The sequence below is a fragment of the Myripristis murdjan genome, chromosome 6, assembly GCF_902150065.1.
Source record: "Myripristis murdjan chromosome 6, fMyrMur1.1, whole genome shotgun sequence".
Lineage (NCBI taxonomy): Eukaryota > Metazoa > Chordata > Actinopteri > Holocentriformes > Holocentridae > Myripristis > Myripristis murdjan.
Window position 1 is genome coordinate 4,517,606 of NC_043985.1, and position 23,499 is coordinate 4,541,104.

Genomic DNA, 23,499 nt, shown 5'->3' on the forward strand with positions numbered 1-23,499 from the left:
CACACACACACAGTGGCAGTGTGTAGGTGCCGGTGGCTGCAGGCCAACTTAATCGAGTGAAAGTTGGTGTGTGAGGACAGACGAGCTGCTGAGCAGGTGGACTGAGTGCAGCTCCGGCAGACGGCGGAGCAACACACACTCCACATCAGCTCACACTCTGGTCCACACACAAACACTCAGCTCTCCCAACCAGGAATTTGTGAATGTGAGATTGCGATGATTAATGACAATTCGACCCGTCCCTGCGATATTTGCAGGGGCTTTTAAAATTAATCGTTTTTCTGTGTGAAATGGCCATTTGATTATGGCTAACAATGCTTTTTTTTTTTTTTTTTTTTTTTTGCTGATGACAGACTGAATGGTCGTCCTCTACCAGGACCAAGTGGACCTACGAGTGGAACAAGTTGAGGGGACTTTGTTTTTCACTTGGTTCTCTTTCAAACATTTGTTTCAGTATTACAGTACGGGACATCCCGCCCGTGCTGCCCCCCAGAAACTATTTCCCACTACGCCAATCCTGACATCTGCTTCTTAGACGAGCACGTTTTCAAAGGCCTATCACTGGATTATATATGACTCTTTATTTCATGGAGGGCTGTTGTAAAAATCCTATTATTTGCTCTTTGGTGCTACATTAGCACTATTTTTCGGCTAACTGGTGAGTTTTATCACCCTTTACCTGCAAAAACCACTCAGCAGTGCACAAAGTGCTGTACACATTTTTGGTTGCAACAATCACATGCAACCTGTACTGAAATTCTGAAGACACTGATACAAACATCCATGCATCTTTGTGTGTGTGTGTGTGTGTGTGTGTGTGTGTCGGGGCGTCTCTTACTGGGTAGCAGCTCTCTGTCAGCGGTCTCTGTGCAGATGGGGTAGGGGTAGAACAGATGGCCCTTCTCCAGAGGGTACGGGATCATTCTGAATGCTGCGTGCATACACACACACACACACACACACACACACACACACACACAAACAAACACTGAGTTTCCATTTCTTGGATAATATTTAAACTACATCAATGATTTTATACTAAAAAATGTGTCTCAGGTATGTGTGTGTGTGTGTGTGTGTGTACTCACTGCCCTCCCAGGTGCAGTGCAGCAGGTTGAGTGCCCCCTCCACCCTCTTCCAGTGCTGCAGGTGGAAGAAGGCGTAAGCGATGGCTTCACTGTCCCCTCGCTTCAGGATATGTTCTGGAGGAAGAATCAGACTCTTCATCTCTAACAGATACTGATGGGAGACAGCAAGAGGGGAGGGGGGGGGCAAACAGCAAGAGATACAGAGAGGGAGGAAGCAGAGGAGAAAAAAGAGAGAAAGATGGGGGCAAAGGGGGAGAGAGAGCAGAGTTGAACAAGGGTTAGTGACAGCACTCAGCTTCTGAATTTGACACAAATGTTTAGACATAACTGGTAAAAAACAAACAAACATGGAATTAGCATGTAATGTGCTGGTTGAGTCAAAATGGTTATGCTTAGTACACATTTTGGAGTCTAAAGGATTGTCACTTCAGTTGATCATTCACAGTTTTACACAGTGCATAGTTGAAGGTGCTGCGTCTCCAGCTGACATGGGAACACCACAGTGTTATTACTGTAATCACAGACAGGTCATAATCTGTGCAAGCATCATTTACGAAGCAGATCAGGAGCAAACAGAAAAACACATGTCTGTCTGCTCTTTCCAGTCTTCAGTAATCACACTGGCAGTGAGGACAGAGATGTGCTCAGCTTCATGTGGCTGCCAGGCTCCTCTGGCTCCATCCGTCTCCATGGCCTTGGAGAAGCAGCTGGATGCTTGCTCAGCGGTTGTGGGGCTGTGTACCCCCACTGAACCACTTTGGCCTTTATTTTCCTGAACTTGGCTTAAGCTTTTATGTGAACTGGCAGTGAACGCTGTTAGTGAGGGATACGTTTATAAAAGGACGCCTCAGGGAGCATGGAGAGCTCTTTGAAATGATACCATTCGCCCTCTAGTGGCTACTCCATGCCATTGTTCTTGCTCAGCTCAAACCGTATCTTCAAATTATTTTAATGACACAAATCAGTATTAATATTGCCATTTTGATTATTCACAGTGACCATTTACGTATATGAGTGTCAAACTATAGTACAGTATAGGATATAACTAGCACAGCATTATGGGAACATTTTGATTTGTTGCGGAGTGAAAGTATTATTGTCTGCCGCATGATTTTTTTGTCAGGAGCAGAACAAAGAGTATTGTAGTAATTCCTTCCCCCTGTATTAGAAGGTGGTGGTTATTCTGTACTGGACAGCAGAGGCCCAGCCTGTGTGGAGCAGAGCACTGAGTCGTACTTTGGGGACGTGAGGGTTGAACTCCACCGCTCTGTGAATGGCTTCTACTGCGTTCATTTCTGCTGTACTGAGTCCTCGCCTGGACGCTGCCTCTGGAGAGAACCTGCACACAGCACACACACACACACACACACACACACCAGTCTGAGGATTTAAGTGATTCTGAAAACAAACCATTCATAGTGCTGGAAAAAAAACTGAGGTCCTACTTGCTCAATCATCACTACTTAAAGGACCATAACAGTGATATGTAACAAAGACAATACTATTCATTTACCACAACTAATAACACTGGATTTCATTTTCCAACGCAGGTAGAAACTCCTCACAGTAGGTTGGTTTCCATGCAAATATATCGAAATTTTTGAGCGAATTTTGTCAAAATGCGCAAAAGAAAATGAGAATTTATGCCTGTTTCCATTAGCTTTGTTTTGCGATTATTGAGGAGAGTGCGCCGTGAGATGACGTCATAAGATAGCGTCTGTGTCCACTGAATAACAACAAACACTCAGCTGACACTCAACAGCTGATCAGGGACAGATTCCTGCTGAACTTGTCGGCTCTTGGGAGAAGTCTGCTTACTATTTTGGCAGCGCTAACTTCGTACCGAACCATCCCTAAATAAAGAATAAGACACTAATAATAATAATAACAATAACTAATAATAAGACTGTAGCGTAGAAGTGTGACGTGGTATCCGGTCCAGTCATCGTTTATTCGCAAAACCTGTTTCCAGAAGTCCCATTTTCTTTTATCGATACGCTGAGAAATCCACCCCTCCAAGCGTAAAAACTTTTTTGCGAATTTTCGACCGTTTTTCGAATTTCTGGAGTTTCCATCCAAGTTTTTTTTTTTTTTTTTTTTTTTCCCCCGCAATTTCTGAATATGCGAATAAAAATAGGTGGATGGAAACCCAGCTACTGAAGCCCTGCCGGTCACTTATGGGTGTGTTGACTAGTTTTTTCCTCCCTCCTCCACCAGCCCCCCACACGACTGTGTTATTAAAAAAGAAATAAAAAAACTTGAAATGGCAGCTTCACATGGACAATATTAGTGTAACAATGCGTTTAGTTGGAAATAAAGCAATAGATAAATGGATAGATTATCAACTATGATACACGTTTCACAGATCTGGCTTTGGTATTCCTTGATTGTAAGCAGCTCTGTTTCTTTCTGCCCAAGTAAAAAGCTGTTTTGTCTTTGTGGTCATCTTCTGCTGAGCACCATCTCCTATGAAACTTGGTGTGCTGGACTTCTTATTTGACTCTGCAATATATTGTGCACTGCCAGCATGGATGTATGTTAGTTTCAGCAGTTACAAATAACCGCTCACCCCTGGGCGACCAGAGGGCCGTAGCAAGACAAAAACACTTCTCACAGTAACACACATAAGCCCTATGGGCAGCTCTCTTTTAAAAGCACAATTACTCTTAACCCACTGATACATCGCCATCACTAAACCCCATTCTCTCCTTCACACAAAAAGCCCCCCAGGCGATTCTGCACTCTATTTTAAACTCTTAAATAGTGGCACAGGTATGCTAGGCCCCTAGTAAGCATTGTAGCACAGGAAAAATGATACTTACTTGTCCGATACCGCCCTAGCTTTGAGCAAGGCTGCTGTGTAGCATATTGTTGCGGATTTGGGTAAACTTATATCTGTGGAGGAGACACAAAGCAGACATGGATGGGAGGTTGGGGAATGTTTAGTGAACGTACCACCAGTTTGGAATTACAGTCATAAGAGATACGTGGGGTGGGGGCTGCGTTGGAGATGACCACAGCCGCCCCAAGGAGCTTGTCAATGGAGATAATGAAGAGGAATGCTGGAGTTTGGGTTTCATAGCTTCGGGGGTGTTCATTTGTCGGCCAAGTTGTTGATTTTAATTTTCCTAATGGTTAAATGTGATGTGCCTTATTTCACTGGTTTGACTTAAACATATAAAACCAAGAATACAGCTGTGATACCCCAAACATCATCAACATGGACAAATAATCAGCAGTTTGTGTAGGTGTCTCCTGAAAACACAATTACACATGCAGTCTACATTTACTAAAAATGTGTGTGTATACCACGTCACAGAAACAGCAGCAATCCAAAAGGAGCATATTTATTGAGCATCATGTTTTTTTGGAGTCTCAGCTGTGGAAACACTTCAGGTATGGGTGTACAATCTATGGACAAAAGTATTGGGCCACTCTTCTCAATCATTGAATTCAGGTATTTGATTCGGTCGCATTGCCTCAGGTGTACAAAATCCAGCAGCTAGCCATGCAGTCTGCCTTTACAAACATTTGTGAAAGAATGGGTTGTTCTAAAGAGCTCACTGAATTCCAGCATGGTACTGTAATAGTAATGTAATAGGATGCCACTGCTGCAACAAGCTAGTTTCTAGCTTGTTGCAGCAGTGGCAACAAGCTAGAAACAAGCTCTTCCCTCCTAGATGTTCCACCATCAACTGTAAGAGCTATTATTGCAAAGTGGAAGCATTTAGGAACCACAGCAACTCAGCCACCAGGTGGCAGACCACGTGAAGTTACAGAGCAGGGTTGCCTAGTTCTGATGCGCATAGTAAAAGTGGCCAACGCTCAGCTGACTCAGTAACTGCAGAGCTCCAAACCTCCTCTGGCATTAACATCAGCACAGAAACTGTGCGCTGGGAGCTTCATGGCATGAGTTTCCATGGCCAAACAGCTGCATACAAGCCTCACATCACCAAGCACAACAGCAAGCGTCGGATGGAGCGGTGTAAAACACACCGCCACTGGACTCTGGAGCCATGAAACGTGTTCTGTGGAGTGACCAATCATGTTTCTCTATGTGGCGGTCTGATGATGAGTCTGGGTTTGGTGAATGCCAGGAGAACGTTCCCTGCCTGACTGCATTGTGCCGACTGTAAAGTTTGGTGGAGGAGGGATAACGTTATGGGCTGGTTCTTCTGGGGTTGGCCTCAGTTCCAGTGAAGGAAAATCTTATTACTTTAGCTTACAAAGACATTTTGGACAATTCTTTGTGAATTCTTTGTGTGGGACCAGTTTGGGGAAGGCCCTTTCTGTCCCAGCATGACTGAGCCCCAGTACACAAAGCAAGGTCCATAAAGGCATGGCTGGCAGAGTTTAGAGTGGAAGAACTTGACTGGCCCGCACAGAGCCCTGACCTCAACCCCATCCAACACTTTTGGGATGAACTAGAACAGAGACTGTGAGCCGGGCCCTCTGGTCCAACATCAGTGTCATAAATACTCTGGATGAATGGGCAAAAATTCCCAGAGACACTCCAAAATCTTGTGGAAAGCCTTCCCAGAAGAGTGGAAGCTGTTCTGCTGCAAAGGGGGACCAACTCCATATTAATGCCTGTGGATTTAGAATGGGATGTGAGAAAAGCTCCTGCAGGTGTGATGTGTAGGTGGCCCAGTACTTTTGTCTGTATAATATATTTGTCTCGTACTAACACTGTGTCGTACATCCTGTGAATATCTGTACATTTTCACAGGCCACTGAAGCTCAACTGCTCAGTCATTGCTAGTTGCTCTGCATAAGAGGGCCAAACAAACACCCACAATGGGTCTGTGTGTGTGAATGTGTGTGTGTGTGTGTGTATGTGTGTTTGTGTCCCTCACCGTCATACTTGGCCAGAACGGCCTGGACGTCAGCGTAGTTCTGGAGCTCTAGCAGCGACTCCAGCAGGTTTTCGTGGATGTTGAACATACTGAGGAGAGGGAACTCCTTCATTAACTGGAAAACACACAACTGTTGTTACATGTAATACCGGACAGGGGGCGACACAAACACAGTAAGCAGACAGAGCTGAGTGGGTCATCATGATATTGTTAACACATGCCGTTTGGTCAATGCTTTCATCCAAACTATCTTACAGTAGTGAGAAGTTCCAGTTTTAGCACTGAGATGCTCTTAGTGTAATCAACAGTTCCTGTGAAAGCTACTTCATATTGTCAAACACCTTACTTTTTCATGCAAAAAGCTGTGTGTGTGTGTGTGTGTGTGTGTGTATCTGCTGGTATGCTGTGTACTTACGTCTCTCATCATTTTAACTGCTTCTCGTGTGCGGCCCAGCTTTCTGGAGCACATTGCCAGTCTTCTCTTTATGTACACCAAGACGTTGGTGTCCCTTCCTGATGGACACACACACACACACACACACACACACACACACACACACACACACAACAGGGCACAAATTGAACAAACCACTTGGCCTCAACTGATGTTTCCTATGATGAATCCAGGGTTTAAAGTAAGAAAGAATATTGAATCTGAAAAAATGATCTGGGGGAAATGTGTACACCGTATTGAATAAAATGATTTTATGAGGCTGAAATCAGGTGTGAAGCTTGAGAAACTGGAAGGATTATGAATCAGTGTTGCTCTTTCACACTCAACAATGCAGACACAACTGATCAGATTTGGAAAGTTATACATTTATACATTTGCCCTCTGCAATCTAGCATGGCCAAAAATGACCCTAACTGACCCAAGAGGGGCATTACAGTAAATTTGCCTCAAGGACAATGTATACGCTCCATGTTCAATTTTCTAACATTTTTTTTTTTAAATTTTTCTTCACCTATTTTATCACTGGCCAAAGGGCTTGCTGCATCATTTATAAAAACAGACAATAACATACTACAGCTGTCAAAAAGAAAAGACCAAGTATCAGGATAAGGGAGGGCTATTGTGCTTAATACTAGTTATATAATTTAGCTATATGATTGATTATCCAACTGGTTAAAAAAAAAAAAAAAAAAAAAAAAAAAAAAAACAGGCCTTGTAACTTGGGGTGTTTCATTGTATTCCTACACATACATAATTTATATAGACACTCAAATGCTACTACTCTAAAGTTTTATGAAAACATGTTGAATATGCAAACCAAATCATGGCTTAGTAATTACATAGGCTCACACTTCATACTTCATGTCTGATCTGAAGTGATAACAATGCCGATAAAGAATCAGATCAACAGAAATCCAAAACGGCACAGGCATCAGTCAAATCCTTACAATTCCCAGCCTATTGTGAGTGCATGGGAGGTTGAGGCCTTTCTACTTTATTATTGAAATGGTGAAGTGTGTGTGTGTGTGTGTGTGTGTGTGTGTGTGTACTCACTGTGCTGGGCTTCATACTGTGTACCGTGGTGCTGCAGCTGCTGGCTGCGGCGGTAGCAGCTCTCTCCAGCCTTCAGCGCCTGTTTAAACAAGCGCTCGGCCTCCATGATGGTGGTGGCTTCCTCCTCGGCCAGCAGGATGTATGCCGTCGCACAACTGGAGGAGGAGGAGGAGGATGGAGGACAAAGAAAAGCAGGGGAGGAACAGGGGAAGGTGATGACAGCCAGAAAGAGCAGGAGGAAAAGCAGAGAGAGAGGAAGAAAAATGGGGCAGAAGAGAAAGAGGGGTAGAAAAAAAGAAAAAGCTCTGTGGTTACTGCTCAGCTGTAGATTGTATTTTTCAAGTTTATCTTTTACTGAAATTTCCTGAACTTTATCAATTAACCAGAAAACTCAATTATTAATGACTTTCAAACTAACGTGTTCTCACATTCTATGGGTTCATTCACTCATTTATCAACTGTGTTTCCAGCCTGCCTTGTTTGTCTAAACTGCGAGGCACATGTGCTCTGCAAAACCTCCGTTAAACCTCATGGATTCTTCAGCAGCGGCTGACGGAGCGCTGATCAAAGGCGTCCTCCTCTGAGTCACCCTCCTGTCACGGCTTCGCTGTGCACTGAACGCATCACACAACCCTACCATGCCTCTGCTTCCTGAGACTCCTAAAAATAAACCTGTTCTACCTTGAAAACAAGTAAACATGTTTGAAATTCTGACCTTCTATTGGCCTCCGTAAGGCCAATCAGAATGCACGGCCAAAAAATCCCTCTGTGTTTTTTCAGAAATCACACCAGTGGTGCCTCAGAAACTTTGAGTTCAATTTGGTGGCAGACGCCTAATGGGTGCAGAGATGGGGTTGGAGTTCATTTGAAAAGCCCTGAGCAGCGTATTGATAGAGAGTATGAAGCTCAGCAAGTCTTTCCTGAGTGAATAAGGGCTTTAAACAAAAACTGAATTATCAATGAGCATGTTCAATTTGTCTGACATTGTGTTTCTGAAACTGATTTCCTGTGCCTCCTGATTTTCTAATTGAAAAGGTCATGTGCTCCAAAGGCTGCCTGATTGATTGGAGAGATATGGTGATCAGGATTATTAATCTCCATCACTAGACTGGATTATGTAAGGGGAAAAAAATACCTTGATTTCACACATATACGAGAGAGAGAGAGAGAGAGAGAGAGGGAGAGAAAGAATATCAATCTGAACTCACTCCTCCAGCTCCAGAGCTTCATGTGCAGCAGAGATACGAGCCTGTGGGTTCCTCTCTCTCCACGCTTTCTGCATAACTGGCCACACACACACACACACACACACACACACACACACACACACACACACACACACATTTAAGAGGTCAGAGGGTTCACCTTACCACTGTGTGCATGAATCAAAATGTATGAGAAATGAGTGTGGGTCTGCCCATGTGTGCTTATGACTGTGTGTGTGTGTGTGTGTGTGTGTGTGTGCTGGTTCTTACTGGCGTCAGCGGGGCGGAGGTGGTCCGAGTCACAGGTGAAGAAGGTCTGGTGGTCTTGCGCTGACAGGTTCATGTCGTAATATGTCAGCGGCTCTCTACCCGTCACCCACGTATAACTGAACACACACACACACACACACACACACACAAATGCACACAATATGAGACACCTTCATAAAGACCTAGCTGCAGATTTCTAGCTCCATGATGATGAAAAACAAACCAGTGTGGGAAGTGCAGGAAACAAACTGCAAGTACAAAAAAAGATTTTTTCCATTGATTTTATTTTTATTTAGCGGAACAGTAACAGGGTCAAACAGCTGAACTGACGTAATGCCACATATCCAGTTTTTCATCTGAAACAGAGGTGAAGAAAACCTAAATTTAAGAAATCAAAATGTTTTTAATGCTGGAATGGAATTTAAGAACGTACAAATGGACAGAATGAGAAAGAAGGACATCAAACTATTGTTTAGGGAAATCAAATAGAGCTATGTTTAGCAAAACATATAGATAGCTTATAGTCCAGTAATTTTAGGCCAAAATTGGGGTCAACCTAGGACAAATTGCAAGAGAAGCAAACTCAACTGATTTTGTATCCTCAGTTTGGCCTGAGTGAGGGAAAAAAAAGTCCCAAGAAACCTTGAATTAAAAGGTTACTATATATATATAGTAACCTTTTAATTCACTGTTTAAATATCTGTTCTGGCATTTATTCCTGATATTCCTTATTAGCGCATATCAAATCAGATAATGTGTGATATGCATGTGTAAACAGAATAATTCAAAGAACTTGTAATTGACTTTTTTTCTTGTCTTTGTGTGTGTAATCAACTTGTGAATTTTTATAGTGATATCTGAAAGTAAAATGTTGAACCCCTTTCCCCTGTGTGTTAAAAACAGTGTTTTTTGGTAATTTGTGGTCATAAATAGGTGATTTTCAAAACTTTCCACCAATGGGATTTCTTAGGACTTTTTTCCCCTCACTCAGGACAAACTGAGGATACAAAATCAGTTGAGTTTGCTTCTCTTGCAATTTGTCCTAGGTTTTTTCATAAAATGACTGGACTAATAGTGTTTTACTAACCCTGTTCTAGACTAATCAAAGAGTGGACCAAGAGGCCTGTCACAGCATGGTGAAAAAATAACTATTAACTGTAGTCAAGACAGTAGTTAGTACTTTTCAAAACCAGTTTATGACAGGAGTTTGCTGATGCAATGGAACTAGACAAGAATGAACTGAACAGAACTGAACAAAACTGGAATTGAACTAAACGGAAGGAAATTGTGTGTTGGAAGGTACAGATGATGGGGAGGGAGGGAGGAGGGAGGGGGGAGAGGAGAGAAGAGCCTGAACAAGTGAGTGAGTGGAAGTAGGAAGAGGATGACAAAACAGTGGAACACGAGGAGGTGAGATCAAAAGTAAGATGAAAGAGATGAGTGAAGGAAACAAGAGGGAGAGCAAAATATAGACAGACAAGAGAAAACAGAAGAAGAGATAAATAATTTAAGAGGAAAAAGGAAAATCACAGGAAGATGATAGAAAGAGGAGAAAGACAAAAAAATATGAGAAAATGAGAAGATGAGGCATACAGATCACAATGTGATGATTGAGAAACTAGATCAGAGGGAGAGGAAGATTGAAAAACAGATGGTAAAAAGAAGAGAGGAGAAAGAGGAGAGAGGATTAGCTGTTCAGAGGTGAAGAGGAGAACGACGATAACAGCAGATGACAGAACAAAGTGAGACAAAAGAAAAGGAGGGAGCAGATCAAAAGGGAGACAAAATGGAGAGGCAAAAAAAGGTAAAGGGAAAAAAAGACAAAGACAGACGAGAACACAGAGGGAAGAGAGGGAGGAAAAAGGAAGACAGTGGAAAAGAGAGAGAAGAGTTAGTGTGAAGGCCCAGATCTGTGGAGGGCTTTTAGATGCAGGTAGCTCAGCTGCCGTCACTCACCGATTATATTCAGCTCCACGAAATAAATTGAGCGGATTTCGCCATACTTTACATTCTGCAAGAGAGAGACAGAGAGAACAACACCGCTGATGAGTGGCAAAGGCAAAGTTGACAGTGAGCCTCCTCAGTGCACTTCAAAGGGCTCAAGTGTGCATCCTGCCATCCAGCCTGCTGGAGGGGGAAAAGGGACACTCGCTAACCAGAGACACTTAAACTGATAATCTCATCACGGCTCCAGCATCATAAAGAGCCTCCTCTTTGGCTGGCAGCTCTCAGCGGAGGAATGAAGAGTGCATGGTGAGCATATGGGTTCTTCAAGTTTCAGATACCTCTGTTTTTTTATCCTTACAAAATGAATGATGTAATACACAATAAATAAACAAATGCAAGGTCTGGCCAAACTGCAGTGAAAACAAGCTGCCTGGAAAGATCACAAACAATATACATTACAGTCTCGACCATAACACTACATCTGGGTTTCTTCATCATCGGACAATCACATGACATGACCATCACAGCAGTCAGAGAGATGGACATTACAGTTTGTTGGGATTAATGGATGAATGGTGCACAGTTGTTTGTGCCACATTATATTTTGCAGTATTTAAGTATTTATGGCATCATTTTATATATATTTCTCTCTCTCTCTCTCACAGACACGCACACACACACACACAGCAACTGTATCACCTGTTGACCAGCAGAGATTGGAGTAAGTGTTTCATCATCATTATTATTATTTTAAGTACAGCGATCATGTTGATCATGTTGAGTGAGAGAATCCATATTTATATCCAAATCAAGCATTTTTCTAACTTCTTTGATGGCCTGTGTCCAAATCTATGCGCTCTCCAACCTCCTTTGTTTTGAAAGCAGTGACAAACAAGACAGAGCTGTTACGAGAGGTTAGTTTGCCAATCTTGACACCAAAGCCTAGGTCAAACTGTTTAGGCATTATCACAAAATAAACCTCAACAGGTTCAACATGAACCCAACGCCCTGAAGGGTCTGGCTGTAGTGCTCAGGTTCTGCCTTTTGCTTCCTTTTCCACTGCATGGTGAACCAGCTGTGACACACAGGAGGTGCTCCATCAAAAATCTTAATCATTTGATAATCTTATTTTGTTCTTCCTCACTGTTTGTCTGTGCACTGAACACTCTGCTGTCCCAAATGCAGTGGATTTTTCAGACATTTTTTTTTTTTTCAATTTTTTTTTTTTTAAAGCTATATGTGATCTATTCATTTTATTATAAATATGAAATTTTTATTATACATTTTTTATTCTAGATGTAATTTCTCCATCAAACAACTGTATTTACTCAAGTTTACTCACCAAAAAATTAATTTTATGATTACGATTGACCCTTTAAGACTACATTTGAACATATCATGATATGATAATATAGTAATTTACCTTCGGCCAATACTCATTTTTACTGAACAGCGCTTGAAGACATCATAATGTAACTCAATGCAACCTGTCAATAATGAGGAGCGGACATTAGCTCAGTGAGACCTGAGTCTCTGTTCTAACTTAGAGCCGGTAATGATCCTCATTCCTGCTCTGTCCTGACTTGTAGGCCAACTCGGCCAAGATGCAGTTCCCTGGTGTTGGTGCTCGGTTTTTGTGTGTCACTTTCACCTGCAACAGTGACATCGCTTACTCTTGTTAAATAGCGCAACATGTTTGGCTCACTTCACAGGGAGGTATGGTTGGTGCCACGGGAACATTTCAGATATCATTTTATTTTTCACAGGTCTCATGTCTCACTCAACGAAGGGGACAGACAGTGATTACTAACATTAACTCCAAAAGAACAGATGCTCAGTTGTAGTCAGCCCCTGTGATAGAAAGCACTGGTTGTAGCTGCTATAGGTCCAAAAATGTACACACTTTCTGCTGTGTTATACATAGGCCTGCCTCTTCTCACTTTTTGCTTGTGAGTCTCCCTTCGTCCATCTTGCTGCCAAAGTTGGCAACTCGCATAGTCAAATCAGATGTTTGTGTCACAGTAATTAATGCATGTGTGCTGAATAGTGTACAGATGATTTATAATCTCCCATCTTGGGAACAGCGAGATGAAAGTCAACACCACAACTCGAGACCGTGGACGTTTGTTCTGCGATTTTGGTCTCACTTTCAGAACCGTTACACCTCTAGGAAATACAGTGCTTCCAATGAGCACTTTAAGACACTAATAGTATGCCACGACTGACCAATCAGAACTGAGTATTCCACTGGGCCATTTGAAGAACTATATGATGTGTTTTGTGGTTGCAGGGTGTTGCTCAGAGTGGGATGGAAATATCTAGCCAGCGACATCAGGAGTTACACACAAAGATAGTCTACATTACATTGCAGGAAATTAATAAGGTTATCTATAGATAGTACATTTAAAGGGACACATCTGAAAAGAGGTGTTTTGTTGTTGGTTATGATTTACTATGAAACTGCATAACTGTTTATACTCAGTATGGATGCGAGGTTACTCAACCTTACAGGGTTGATTAACTCCACGTCAAAGTGTTGACTAACTGACTGACTTTATTTCAGATTTTCTGCCTTTAACTTCCTTTATAATGAAAATAAAGAATATACTACACCCTGCATCTCCTGTATCAATGGAAAGTGTTCAAAGGGTTGGCTAAAAAGTGCAGCCATAAACCCCATGTGCCATGGAGGGTCACGTGGAATGCAATGCCACTGTGCCACTGGCAAAATCCAGCTGTCCTGGTACAGGTGGTGCCCACAGGCCCTGTCCTATCCTGGGACGTAGTCATTACAGATACAAGTTTGTTAGGTAAAGGCAGAATATACAGGGACAGTCAGTGACAGGTGTTTGAAGCAGGATTCTCCAGCGGTCCAAGATAAATCATCTCTTAGCAGTGTTTCTCACCTTGAAGAGCTTCCTTCTGTTTCTCAGTGGGCATCATGTTCCAGTGAGAATGGACACTATCATGACGGTGGCTTATATCAACCATCAGGAGAGTTTGTTTTCCTATCAGTTATACATGCTGGCATGCAGACTGGTATTATGAAGCAACTCTCTCTGAGAGTGACACATATCCCACAGGTTCTGAATCTCAGGACAGATATTCTGTCCAGGGCACACCACTACATGGAGAATGAACTGTGCATCCAACTTTTGTGAAGCAAGTGTGGATGCAATACGGCCGAGCTGTGGTGGATCTGTTCATGTCAAGAGAAAATATATTGTCTGCACTGTTAAAAAACCACACAAAAAAAGTATTCAAATACTAAAGTTGCAGTCAACTGCAATGGCAATGATCAAAACTTTGAAGCTTCGAAGCATTTGGGTCAACCCTAGACGCTTGCATTATCAACACTTAAGCATGATAAATCTTCCCATGCAACATCTGCAGTGCAACCAAAGGAATGATGCAGCGGTACCAGATTTTCTCATTTGAAATGAATGACTTTCCATGGGGGAGCAACAACACATTCAGCGGATTAAGTGTGATCAAGGCGTCACTGATGTAGGATGGAAGCCAAGAGCCACCGGGCAGAGCTCACTCTGAATGACTGGAGAATATTTTTGAACAGCCAGACAAAAAGGCAGCCTTAAATTTACTAGATCTGCACTAGCGGACCTATATATCTCAAAGGGTAGAGCAAGCACTAAGACTGCCAGGGCTGGGGGTATGATTCCCTCTATGGCTCAAGAGGCAGAGCATAGCACTCACACTGCCACTAAAAGGCTCTGGATGGGCGCACCGGTGGCTCATCGGTTAAGAGCGTGTACCATGTACCACGGCTTAGTCCTGATCGCAGCGACCGGGGTTCGAATCTGACCTCAGGTCCTTTGCTGCATGTCATCCCCTCTCCCCTGCCTTTCCTATCTATCTTTACTGTGACTGTCAAATAAAGCAGAAATGCCAAAAAAAAAATCTTTTAAAAAAAATAATAAAAGGGTCTGGATTTCCCCTATGCTATGAAAGTACCTCAAGGTACTGTAGGAGCTCTGGATAACAGTTTCTACCTGAGGACTACATTACACATTCCTTTTAACATTTATTACAGCTGAATGGCTGCAAACACATTTTGGGAATGAGAACTGAGAAAACAACACTGGCTATACTTTAACAAAAATACTATATATATGAAACAAGTCTAACCATCCACCCCAAATATTAATATCAAGCCCAACTTCCTTTTATTGCCTCCAGCCGGGCCAGTACCAAGCCAGTGCAGGTGAAAAATTGTTCCAACATTTATAACACTTTGGCCATTTAGTTCTCCTTTTAGGAGTTAACACAGCAGAACCGCACTGAAGTGCTCTGCATTAGTGAGACTTTGACCCACATCAGGACCACAGCTGGGCTGGAAAAAGCCAACGTGAGCTGGGACTCCCTGAATCAGCACTGTGGAGCAGTCAACTAAATACATGCCAATGATGATGATATCATGGTGACCATGGTGAAGACAATAATTAGGCTTTAAAATAACACTGTCCCAGCATCCCAAGAATGACAGAATACACATTTTGGAAGTTGAATATTTTTGAAGATCACATTCAGTACAGGGGCAATAGAAGCCCTCGTCCTCATACTATGTTAAAAAAAAAAAAAAAATTATGATTGCATCAGTTGAGAATTTCTCATCACTGCTTAAATGTGTAGAAAAAAAGTTATGGTATTAATATTACCACAATGTCAAAAATTTTTACTTTGATACCAGTGCAGTTATAACAAATTTGATTTCAAAGCCATACCATTACAGACAGACAGCTCACAGATAAGACAGAGACAGACAAAAGATGATGTAATTTAACAAAAGACTAGAAATGTAGGGATTATACAAAGGTACCAAAACTGCCTCCATCGTTGCTGGGTACTGAAATTTCAATTCTGGATATTTGGTCCCAAAGATAGTATGAAGTAGAGAGCACAATTGTATGGAAGATTAGGTTCTCACTCCTATAAACTTTGTACCATCTAACCACCAAAAACTGTGGAGTAAAAAACACACACACACACACACACACACACACAGGCTCGCATGTGTGTCAAAAATCAATATCAAACTTTTCTAAGTCAAAAATCACTGCAGTGGATCTTTAAATAATTTAAATGGGAGGAAGAGCAACTCTAAAAACTTTTCAGCACAATAAACCTTGCTGCTGCACAACTCCCTGTGCCTCTTGCTTGTTAGCAGCAACACGAAAAAAAGCAGCACAGAAATCACCAACAATATGAATTTCTGGCAAAACAAAGTAAATATACATAGATACATATTTTCAAAGAACTGTGGTGCTTTCCTCAGTACTTCATGCAACACTACATGCTATACTTTTATAACTGACTGAGTTTCCATGTTTGCAATGATGAGCTATACGTATTGATCAGATGAATATTATTGGTACTTACCAGACACACTTTGTCGATTGGAGTCTGCCTCCCCATTACTGGTGTTGGAGTTGCTGGGGAGCTGCTGTCCACTCCACCCAGCAGGGGGCGCAGGTGGCTCACTGACACCTGCTCTATGAAGGAGGTGCCATACTTCCTGAAATACCACCACTCAAATATCTGAGAGAGAGAGAGAGAGAGAGAGAGAGAGAGAGAGAGAATCATGTGTCTTGTGTTTAAACACACTGACGGAACCTTTGCTGCAACTGTCCTGCCAATACGACATTTTTAATGAAATACTGAAACAGATACAAAAAGTAAAAGACAGAAAATTGTATTTTGACTTTTCATTTGGCATTCACTGAAGGAAGAAGGCGTACAGGGCTGGTTGTTTGAGTTAAATTCCTTTGGTTTTCTGTGTCAGCAACTGAGAGGGATCTGTGAGCGGTGTCTACTGTCAGCTTCAAGCCTTTTCAAGCACTCTAGGAAACTGGCTAATTTCAATATTTCACTAGACAATGATACTGTATGAATAATATAGGATCTTCTAATAATGATGGCGAAGTAGAGTAGAATATCTTGACACCTAAAGCTAAAACTTGAGCAGAGTCTGGCGGGTGGCCATTTCCCACCTGGTCTATAATATGCCTCTGAGTTCCTAATCAGAATGAGGACTAGATGTATTAGATGTAGGAGAGTGGTTTTCAGCCTTGTACCATAAAGGTCCAAGAGCGCAGGGTTTTCATTCTGTCACTATAGGAGCTGATTTCACTGATGAGCACCTTCTGCCAGACGAGAGGAGCTAATCATCCATCTGCAGCCAGTCTTGACCTTGTGCTGAGTTTGTGCATTTGTTGCACAAATTCTTATAGACCAGTTCTACACACAAACATTCACCCCGCTTAAAAAGCAGAAATCTTACTGGCAGAAAATGAATGGAAAAGGAGAGTTTTCCATTCATTTTCTGGTAATCAATTACCACCGAGGTACATTTGAGCAAGGCAGCCCAAACAGTTTCCCTGGATCCTTCAGTTACTCACAGCAAAGGACTATGGAGAGTGGAAAAACTTGGTGTGGTTGTCATTGTTTGAATAGGTTTACCGGCCCTCTTTTTATGCCTCATTTGGGGGGTTAGTGCCACAGTCAAACTTATGAGCAATGAATCTATTTCTAACTAGTTAATATCAGATATATAGACTTGTACATTTTAAACTTGCATGTTGCTGACACTAGCATTGTCTGGCTAGCACTGAGCTGCACACTAGGCTTTATGTAGCTGCTGGACAACTACATAAAAACATCAGTCTGCATTATGTACAGTGTGTTTCTGAGAACAGATTGTGCCTGTCCTGTCAAGGTTCAAACAGCGGAAATATAGTGGTTTATAGCGGGATTTTCCATACCAGTCCAATTGACTTCAATATTAGTGGCACCAAAGTCTGGCACCAGTGTAAATTTGGAACACTGTCACGATGACATATTGTCCCTTCCTTCTTTATATGTTCCTTGCTTGTAGCTATGAGACTGTGAAGCGGGGTACTGCTGTTAAAGAGTGTGCATGTGCACTCAGTGAACCTTGCCTGATCAAAATAGAGGTTAAAAAACACATTTCATGAATGTGGTGAATGTGGTGACTGTGGCCAAATCACATGACTGAATAGGAGACACGCATCCTGATCCAAAACACTGTTTTATGGGGTGTATTAGCTGCAATTTGACAAAGGTCATTCCAACTACACAGAAATGATCAGTATTACTCCTACAAAAACAACTGGCTCCCATATTTCCCCATCTATTCATAGAACATGTGTGAAACACATCATCATTTCTAAGCAGCCTACACAAATTGGCCAATAGTCCGCAGGGAAGAGGGAGTTAATTAAGAGAGGAGCTATTTTAGCATACAGACCAACCACTGATGCACAGTTGGCTGTCTCTGTGAACAACTTAAAAGAGAAGTGAAATATCTGTGTAAGTAGGAACAAGCTCACATAGAATTTCAGTGTATTACTTCCCACTGCAATGATTTTTGTCATGTCTTTAGTCATTCTATTTTTATTTGAACATTTACGCAAGTAGGCGAGATGACCAAGAGTACATTCTCAGCAGCGGTGTAGTGAAGAGGTTGCAGAAAGAACTGTGGTCACACACACAAACAATCACACATCCACACTACGGAGCTGGTAAAGGACAAACTGACTGTGGACTGTTACTAGACATTTTCTTGTGTTCTTGCATTTGAATCAGTAACTACAGTAACAAATTACATCCACACCTGAAAACATATGTTCTCCTCTTAACATAATGAATATGTCCAACGGTAGAATAAGCCATGATGTACTTGCAGTATTAATATGATGCCAGGATGGGAGTGAAGTGAGAAGATATCCACATCAGTTTCAATACTGCTACTAATATTATCATCAAAATCAGTATTGACACCAAAATATCAATAAGAGCATCACAATCAAATTCAATATTGATATCAGTATCAGCATTAATATTAGTATCAATACAAACACCAACATCACTAATTATCAAACTAGTCTTGGGAGTCAGCTACAGGAAAAGACAGCTTCTTACCAGTATGAGTCCTGATATGAGGGAGGAGGTGCCCGTCAGTGCCACGTAGAACTTGGGTGTCAGGGTGTTGAGAAACATGCTTACTGAAGAGGAGACAGAATAACAATAACGTCAGAAGGGTTAGTACTTCCTAATAAATACCTGGGAAACTCTTCTGGAACAAACGAACGTACTTTACAAAAGCAACTGTTAGGATCAAACACTGGATGTTCACATAAAACTAGTGTAGGCCACATTTACAGAGGAGACTCTCAAAGAGTGAAAGGAAAAACATCAAAAGACTCAAAGATTCAAGGATTCTTGAGAATCCAAGACACAAACTGATGCAAAAATACACCATCCACATGCAGTGCTCGGCATTTCCCAGAGGGCAGTGCTGTTTCGACAGGAAATTAAACATCACCAGCGGACCAGGGTTAGCCGTAACTACAGCTTGAGGATGCACCACAGTTAAAACCAGACAAGATAAATATTAGCAGCCCACATGACTTACCCATTTCTCACCCCACTGCCCTTCTAACAAAGCCAGGTTTCCATGTAATTTAATACCAAATATGCTGTTACATCAGACCCTGCTAACTAATAAATTACAGCTCGGAGTCCATGGCACATAACCATTAAGCCTCACTGAGTGGTGCTGATCTGTGTTTTATAAACAGGGTGGAACATTAGATCTGGCTGTGGTTTGTCTATTCTACCAACAATCTGGCAGGTAATCAGAAGGTTAATTTAGGGATTTATCCACCACTGTGGCCTGTCAACAGGTTATTTAAAGTTATTTTCCAGTCCTGACCATTGGGAAGAATGAAGGAAGGAGACAATCCTGCCTTTCTCCACCATGTGCCCACTAACCCCTGTGTTTTCAGTTTGACACACAATTGCCCCCTGAGAATAATTAACCTAACATCAGCTTGGAGATGACAGGTGACATTTTCCATGTGTGATATTTTCTCTCATTGTCCAACAACTACTTTCCGTTCAGACTGCCATTTTGTCTTTGATGGGTATGATTTTTAAGTTGTGTGTAAGTCGTTTCCAAATCCGTCATATGTCAGCCTGAGTGCAGGAAGTGCCTCCCCCACTAAGCTGTGATGATTCAAAGCAATTTCAGATTGAATGGACAAAAACAAGGCCCTCATCAGAGGCAATCAAACTCTCTCAGCAGCTGAGAGAGACTGACAGCTAACTGACCTCTAGGCAAAGCAAACCCTAACCTTGACATCTGCTCAAAGCATGGAAACGGAAGCCTGGGCATTGTGGGTAAAATAGTACAGCTTGAGTCCACCTGGGCAAAACATGATCAGTTTTCCCATTGCACAGGTTAGGCAGCCCAAACATTAAAATTTAGGCAGACTTGTCACTAGTGAGACTGCAAACATGCGGAAACTGAGTCTTAATTTATTGGGAAACCAAAGCTTTACTAAGCAGCTGCTCCCAGTACTGGTGAGGGGAACTCTGATAGCCAGAAGGACAGCAGCCAAAGAAATTAACTTTATTATTGTCAGCTAGCCACCATGGCTGGTATTCCAAAATACCACCCTGCATTTGGCCAGATGATGAGGAATTCTGGTAGCTGAAATAAAGACACTATGATTGGGGGCATGTCTCATCCCAAGGAGCAACATGGAGGATAGGGACAAAAGGGACAAAAGCCACTAAGATGATCCCCGAGACCCACCATCACCCCCAACCCAGGACACACACTCACACAAACACAAAAATGCACATTAACAAACACACACATAAACTAACTGCAGCTGGGCAGCTATTCATTGCTGTGAAGTGGAAGCTCTCGTCTTAACAGAAAAGGGTCTTTATGTAGAGGAGCCCCGGCTTGGCCTGTGCTGAAACAGATCTAACAGCTGCTGTCAGTCTACAGTCTGATGAGAGGACGCTGCTGTCCGCCTGGCAGTGGATGGCTTCATCTCTGTAAGCCAGTTACTGAAACCATTGTTGAAAATAGGGTTTATTCACATAAAATGATTCTGCAGGGGAGTCTAGTGGATAGAGATGCCAACCAGTAACCCAAACATACTAAGTCTGATGCCATAACAGTCAACGCACTTGTCAACATCCCAGGACCCAAACGGGGACACTGTAAGTGGGCTGGTGTGGACAGTAAGGACAAATTGAGAGACACTGAGTACCTACCAGCTCCTGGCTAAAAGTGAAAAGACTAAATCCTCCTTTAGAGATCATTAGAGTATCACACACATCACACTGAACCTCTGCCTGTACACTCACTAAAAGCTACTCTGGATAACAATTGTAAATGCCTGAAATGTAATTAAGACTCCGTGTCTGGTTCATGCACACAATTAACTAACGAATCAGATCAAAGTCTGATGCCAGAATAGGAGGACCGGGTGCCATGGCAGAATGTTGCAGAGTTTTAAGAGATTGTCGTATAAACAGAACGGCTCGAGTTCTATCCCAAGGTTATAGCCAATGTCCCCCCCTGCTGAAATGTCCTTGAGCAAGATAGTGATCCACCAGCTACTCCTGTGGCATCAACTCCTGGCCCTGAGCTGTGAAACGTGTATCACAGTAAGCTCTACAAACAAATTCCTAATTACAAATTCCTAACTGAGCCGTTTTCTCACCAGGTCACTCGGTGCTCAGCATGGTAAAACAATGTGCTAATAAAGGTGAAAAGGGGTGGAGGGAACATGAGGAATCACAAGCAAAATCAGATGATTACATAAGACAAGAAATTAACTTGTTTACTTCTCACAAGATTTTTTTTGCCATCCTTGATGTGACTTTTTTAGCAGCACTTTTTGTAGCCAGTTTTATTGAACTGTAAAACAAGGAAGCAAATCGTAGAAATGTGTATGTACTAAGAACTGTATCAGCTCTGTCCCACTGCTGGAAACATGTGACAGGCTTTATGGAAGTGGAACAGAGCCATTTTTATTCATCTGTCCCCAACCAGTGAAGTACATATTCTATCCCTTAATTGGTGAGCCTTTACAAAATCTGTATTTTCATTCTTTATGATGCAGTGGTTTGTATGAAGTCAGCATTTTCATCTACTCCTGGTTGTGAGTACCACCATTTTCTCCTGCTTCAGCTGAATTCACATGGACATATTTGGCAGTAAAAGTAATGTCAACAGGGTGACATGCAAATGGAGAACTTGGGCTTTTTATTAACTTTCAAGGCCATTTTTGCCCCAAGCCCCATGTTACATAATATAAAGCTCCTCAAGGAAATTCCTTTAAGGCTCTTAGAGGAATGGGCCTGGGCATGGGCATCCCTAAAGGGAAAATAACAGTAATCCCTGGTAGTGTTCGTGCTATGCTCTACCCACTGAGCAACAAAGAACGGCTCCCTGAAACATCTCCTCTCCTCCCTCTCTCTCTCTCTCTCACTGCCACGCCCACCAAAGATCTTCAAATGGAGATACGTGGACAGGGAGTGTGTTGGATGATGATCTGGTGAACTGGGGGGACAAATTCCAGCAGACAGACCCAGGACTAAATGTCACTGCCGACATCAGGAGATGTGACCTTTACTGAAGAGGGGACGGAGAGCACACTGCTGGCTTGACCGGAATTATAAAAGACAGACACAGAGACACATCCACATGCACTCACTCAAACACACGTGATTACTCATATAGATGCACAGTCACATGAAAATATGTGTGCATTCTCACCGCAAAACCCAACCATAAAAGTCTATTTCATCACCTATTAATGAAACATTTCTCTGACCTACTTCTAAGAATACTACCACCATGTGTCTGAACAGGCTGACTGTATTGTGCCCTACAACAGACACACTGTCCTAAACAGGAGGAACCGGTGAACAGTGAGACTGAGAAAGGATTAAAATAACTTCAGTGCACTTTTGCTGTCTAGCATGAATCAAGTGTCACAAAAGCAGTTAGTATACAGACTACTGACCATGTTTTACCCAGTTAATTTCAAGGTGTTTTATGCAACTTGCAATACAGAAAACCAATTTCACAACAGAAATAAACATGGACATGAAAACAACTGCCGGCCCAATCACAAAATAAGACGCTGGAGTGATTTCCCAATGAAAAAAAAACATTGCACTGAGTAAACAGCAACATTTAAAGGCTGCATTCAGACCTTTTGAGGCTTTGAGTTGAAATAATATTGCAATGTATGGCTTTTCCAGAGGAAGCTTGTTAATAGCAGCATTTAATGATAACCGTTTTGATATAGAATCAAAACCCTATTGGCAACCACTGAGTCTCAGAATGCAGAAAAGGAAGAAATGAGTTTACCTTGGTAAGGCTGCACTGCTTAAGGAGACACATGAATGTCAAACATTATCATAAGAAGCAATGTGTGAGTAACGAGGGCCAAATTTGGGAGCTGCTCCAGGCCGCCTGCCTGCTAACCTGAGTCGTAAGTCACTCTGGCTCGGCTGCTCATGCCTGAAATGTTTGTTGGCAGGGCCGATTAGGGAGCGCCTCATTGCTCGGCTCATATGGCTGGCCCTGACTGATGAGACCGCTAGCACAGCCTGTCTGAGTTTAACTGCCTCCCCTGACCTTTGAGCAAGGCGGGAGGTAACCAGCATCTGTCAAAGCAGCAGTGGCAGGTAAGTATGACTGTGTGTGTGTGTGTGTGTGTGTGTGTGTGTGTGTGTGCAGTGTGTGTTTACGTATGGCCTATTTATGCATGCAT

The 23,499-nt window shown here is 42.3% G+C and overlaps 1 protein-coding gene across 1 annotated transcript in view; it reads right to left on the reverse strand.

Annotated features, from left to right (window-relative positions):
- LOC115361236 (suppressor of tumorigenicity 7 protein homolog) overlaps nucleotides 1-23,499 on the reverse strand; it is a 62,404-nt gene that overhangs the window by 6,769 nt on the left and 32,136 nt on the right. Inside the window, 13 exon segments of the mRNA XM_030054606.1 lie at nucleotides 839-931; nucleotides 1,089-1,239; nucleotides 2,325-2,427; nucleotides 3,911-3,983; nucleotides 5,945-6,059; nucleotides 6,360-6,457; nucleotides 7,452-7,606; nucleotides 8,660-8,735; nucleotides 8,927-9,042; nucleotides 10,883-10,937; nucleotides 16,271-16,330; nucleotides 16,333-16,429; nucleotides 18,833-18,915. Coding sequence (XP_029910466.1) covers nucleotides 839-931; nucleotides 1,089-1,239; nucleotides 2,325-2,427; nucleotides 3,911-3,983; nucleotides 5,945-6,059; nucleotides 6,360-6,457; nucleotides 7,452-7,606; nucleotides 8,660-8,735; nucleotides 8,927-9,042; nucleotides 10,883-10,937; nucleotides 16,271-16,330; nucleotides 16,333-16,429; nucleotides 18,833-18,915 — 1,275 coding nt within the window.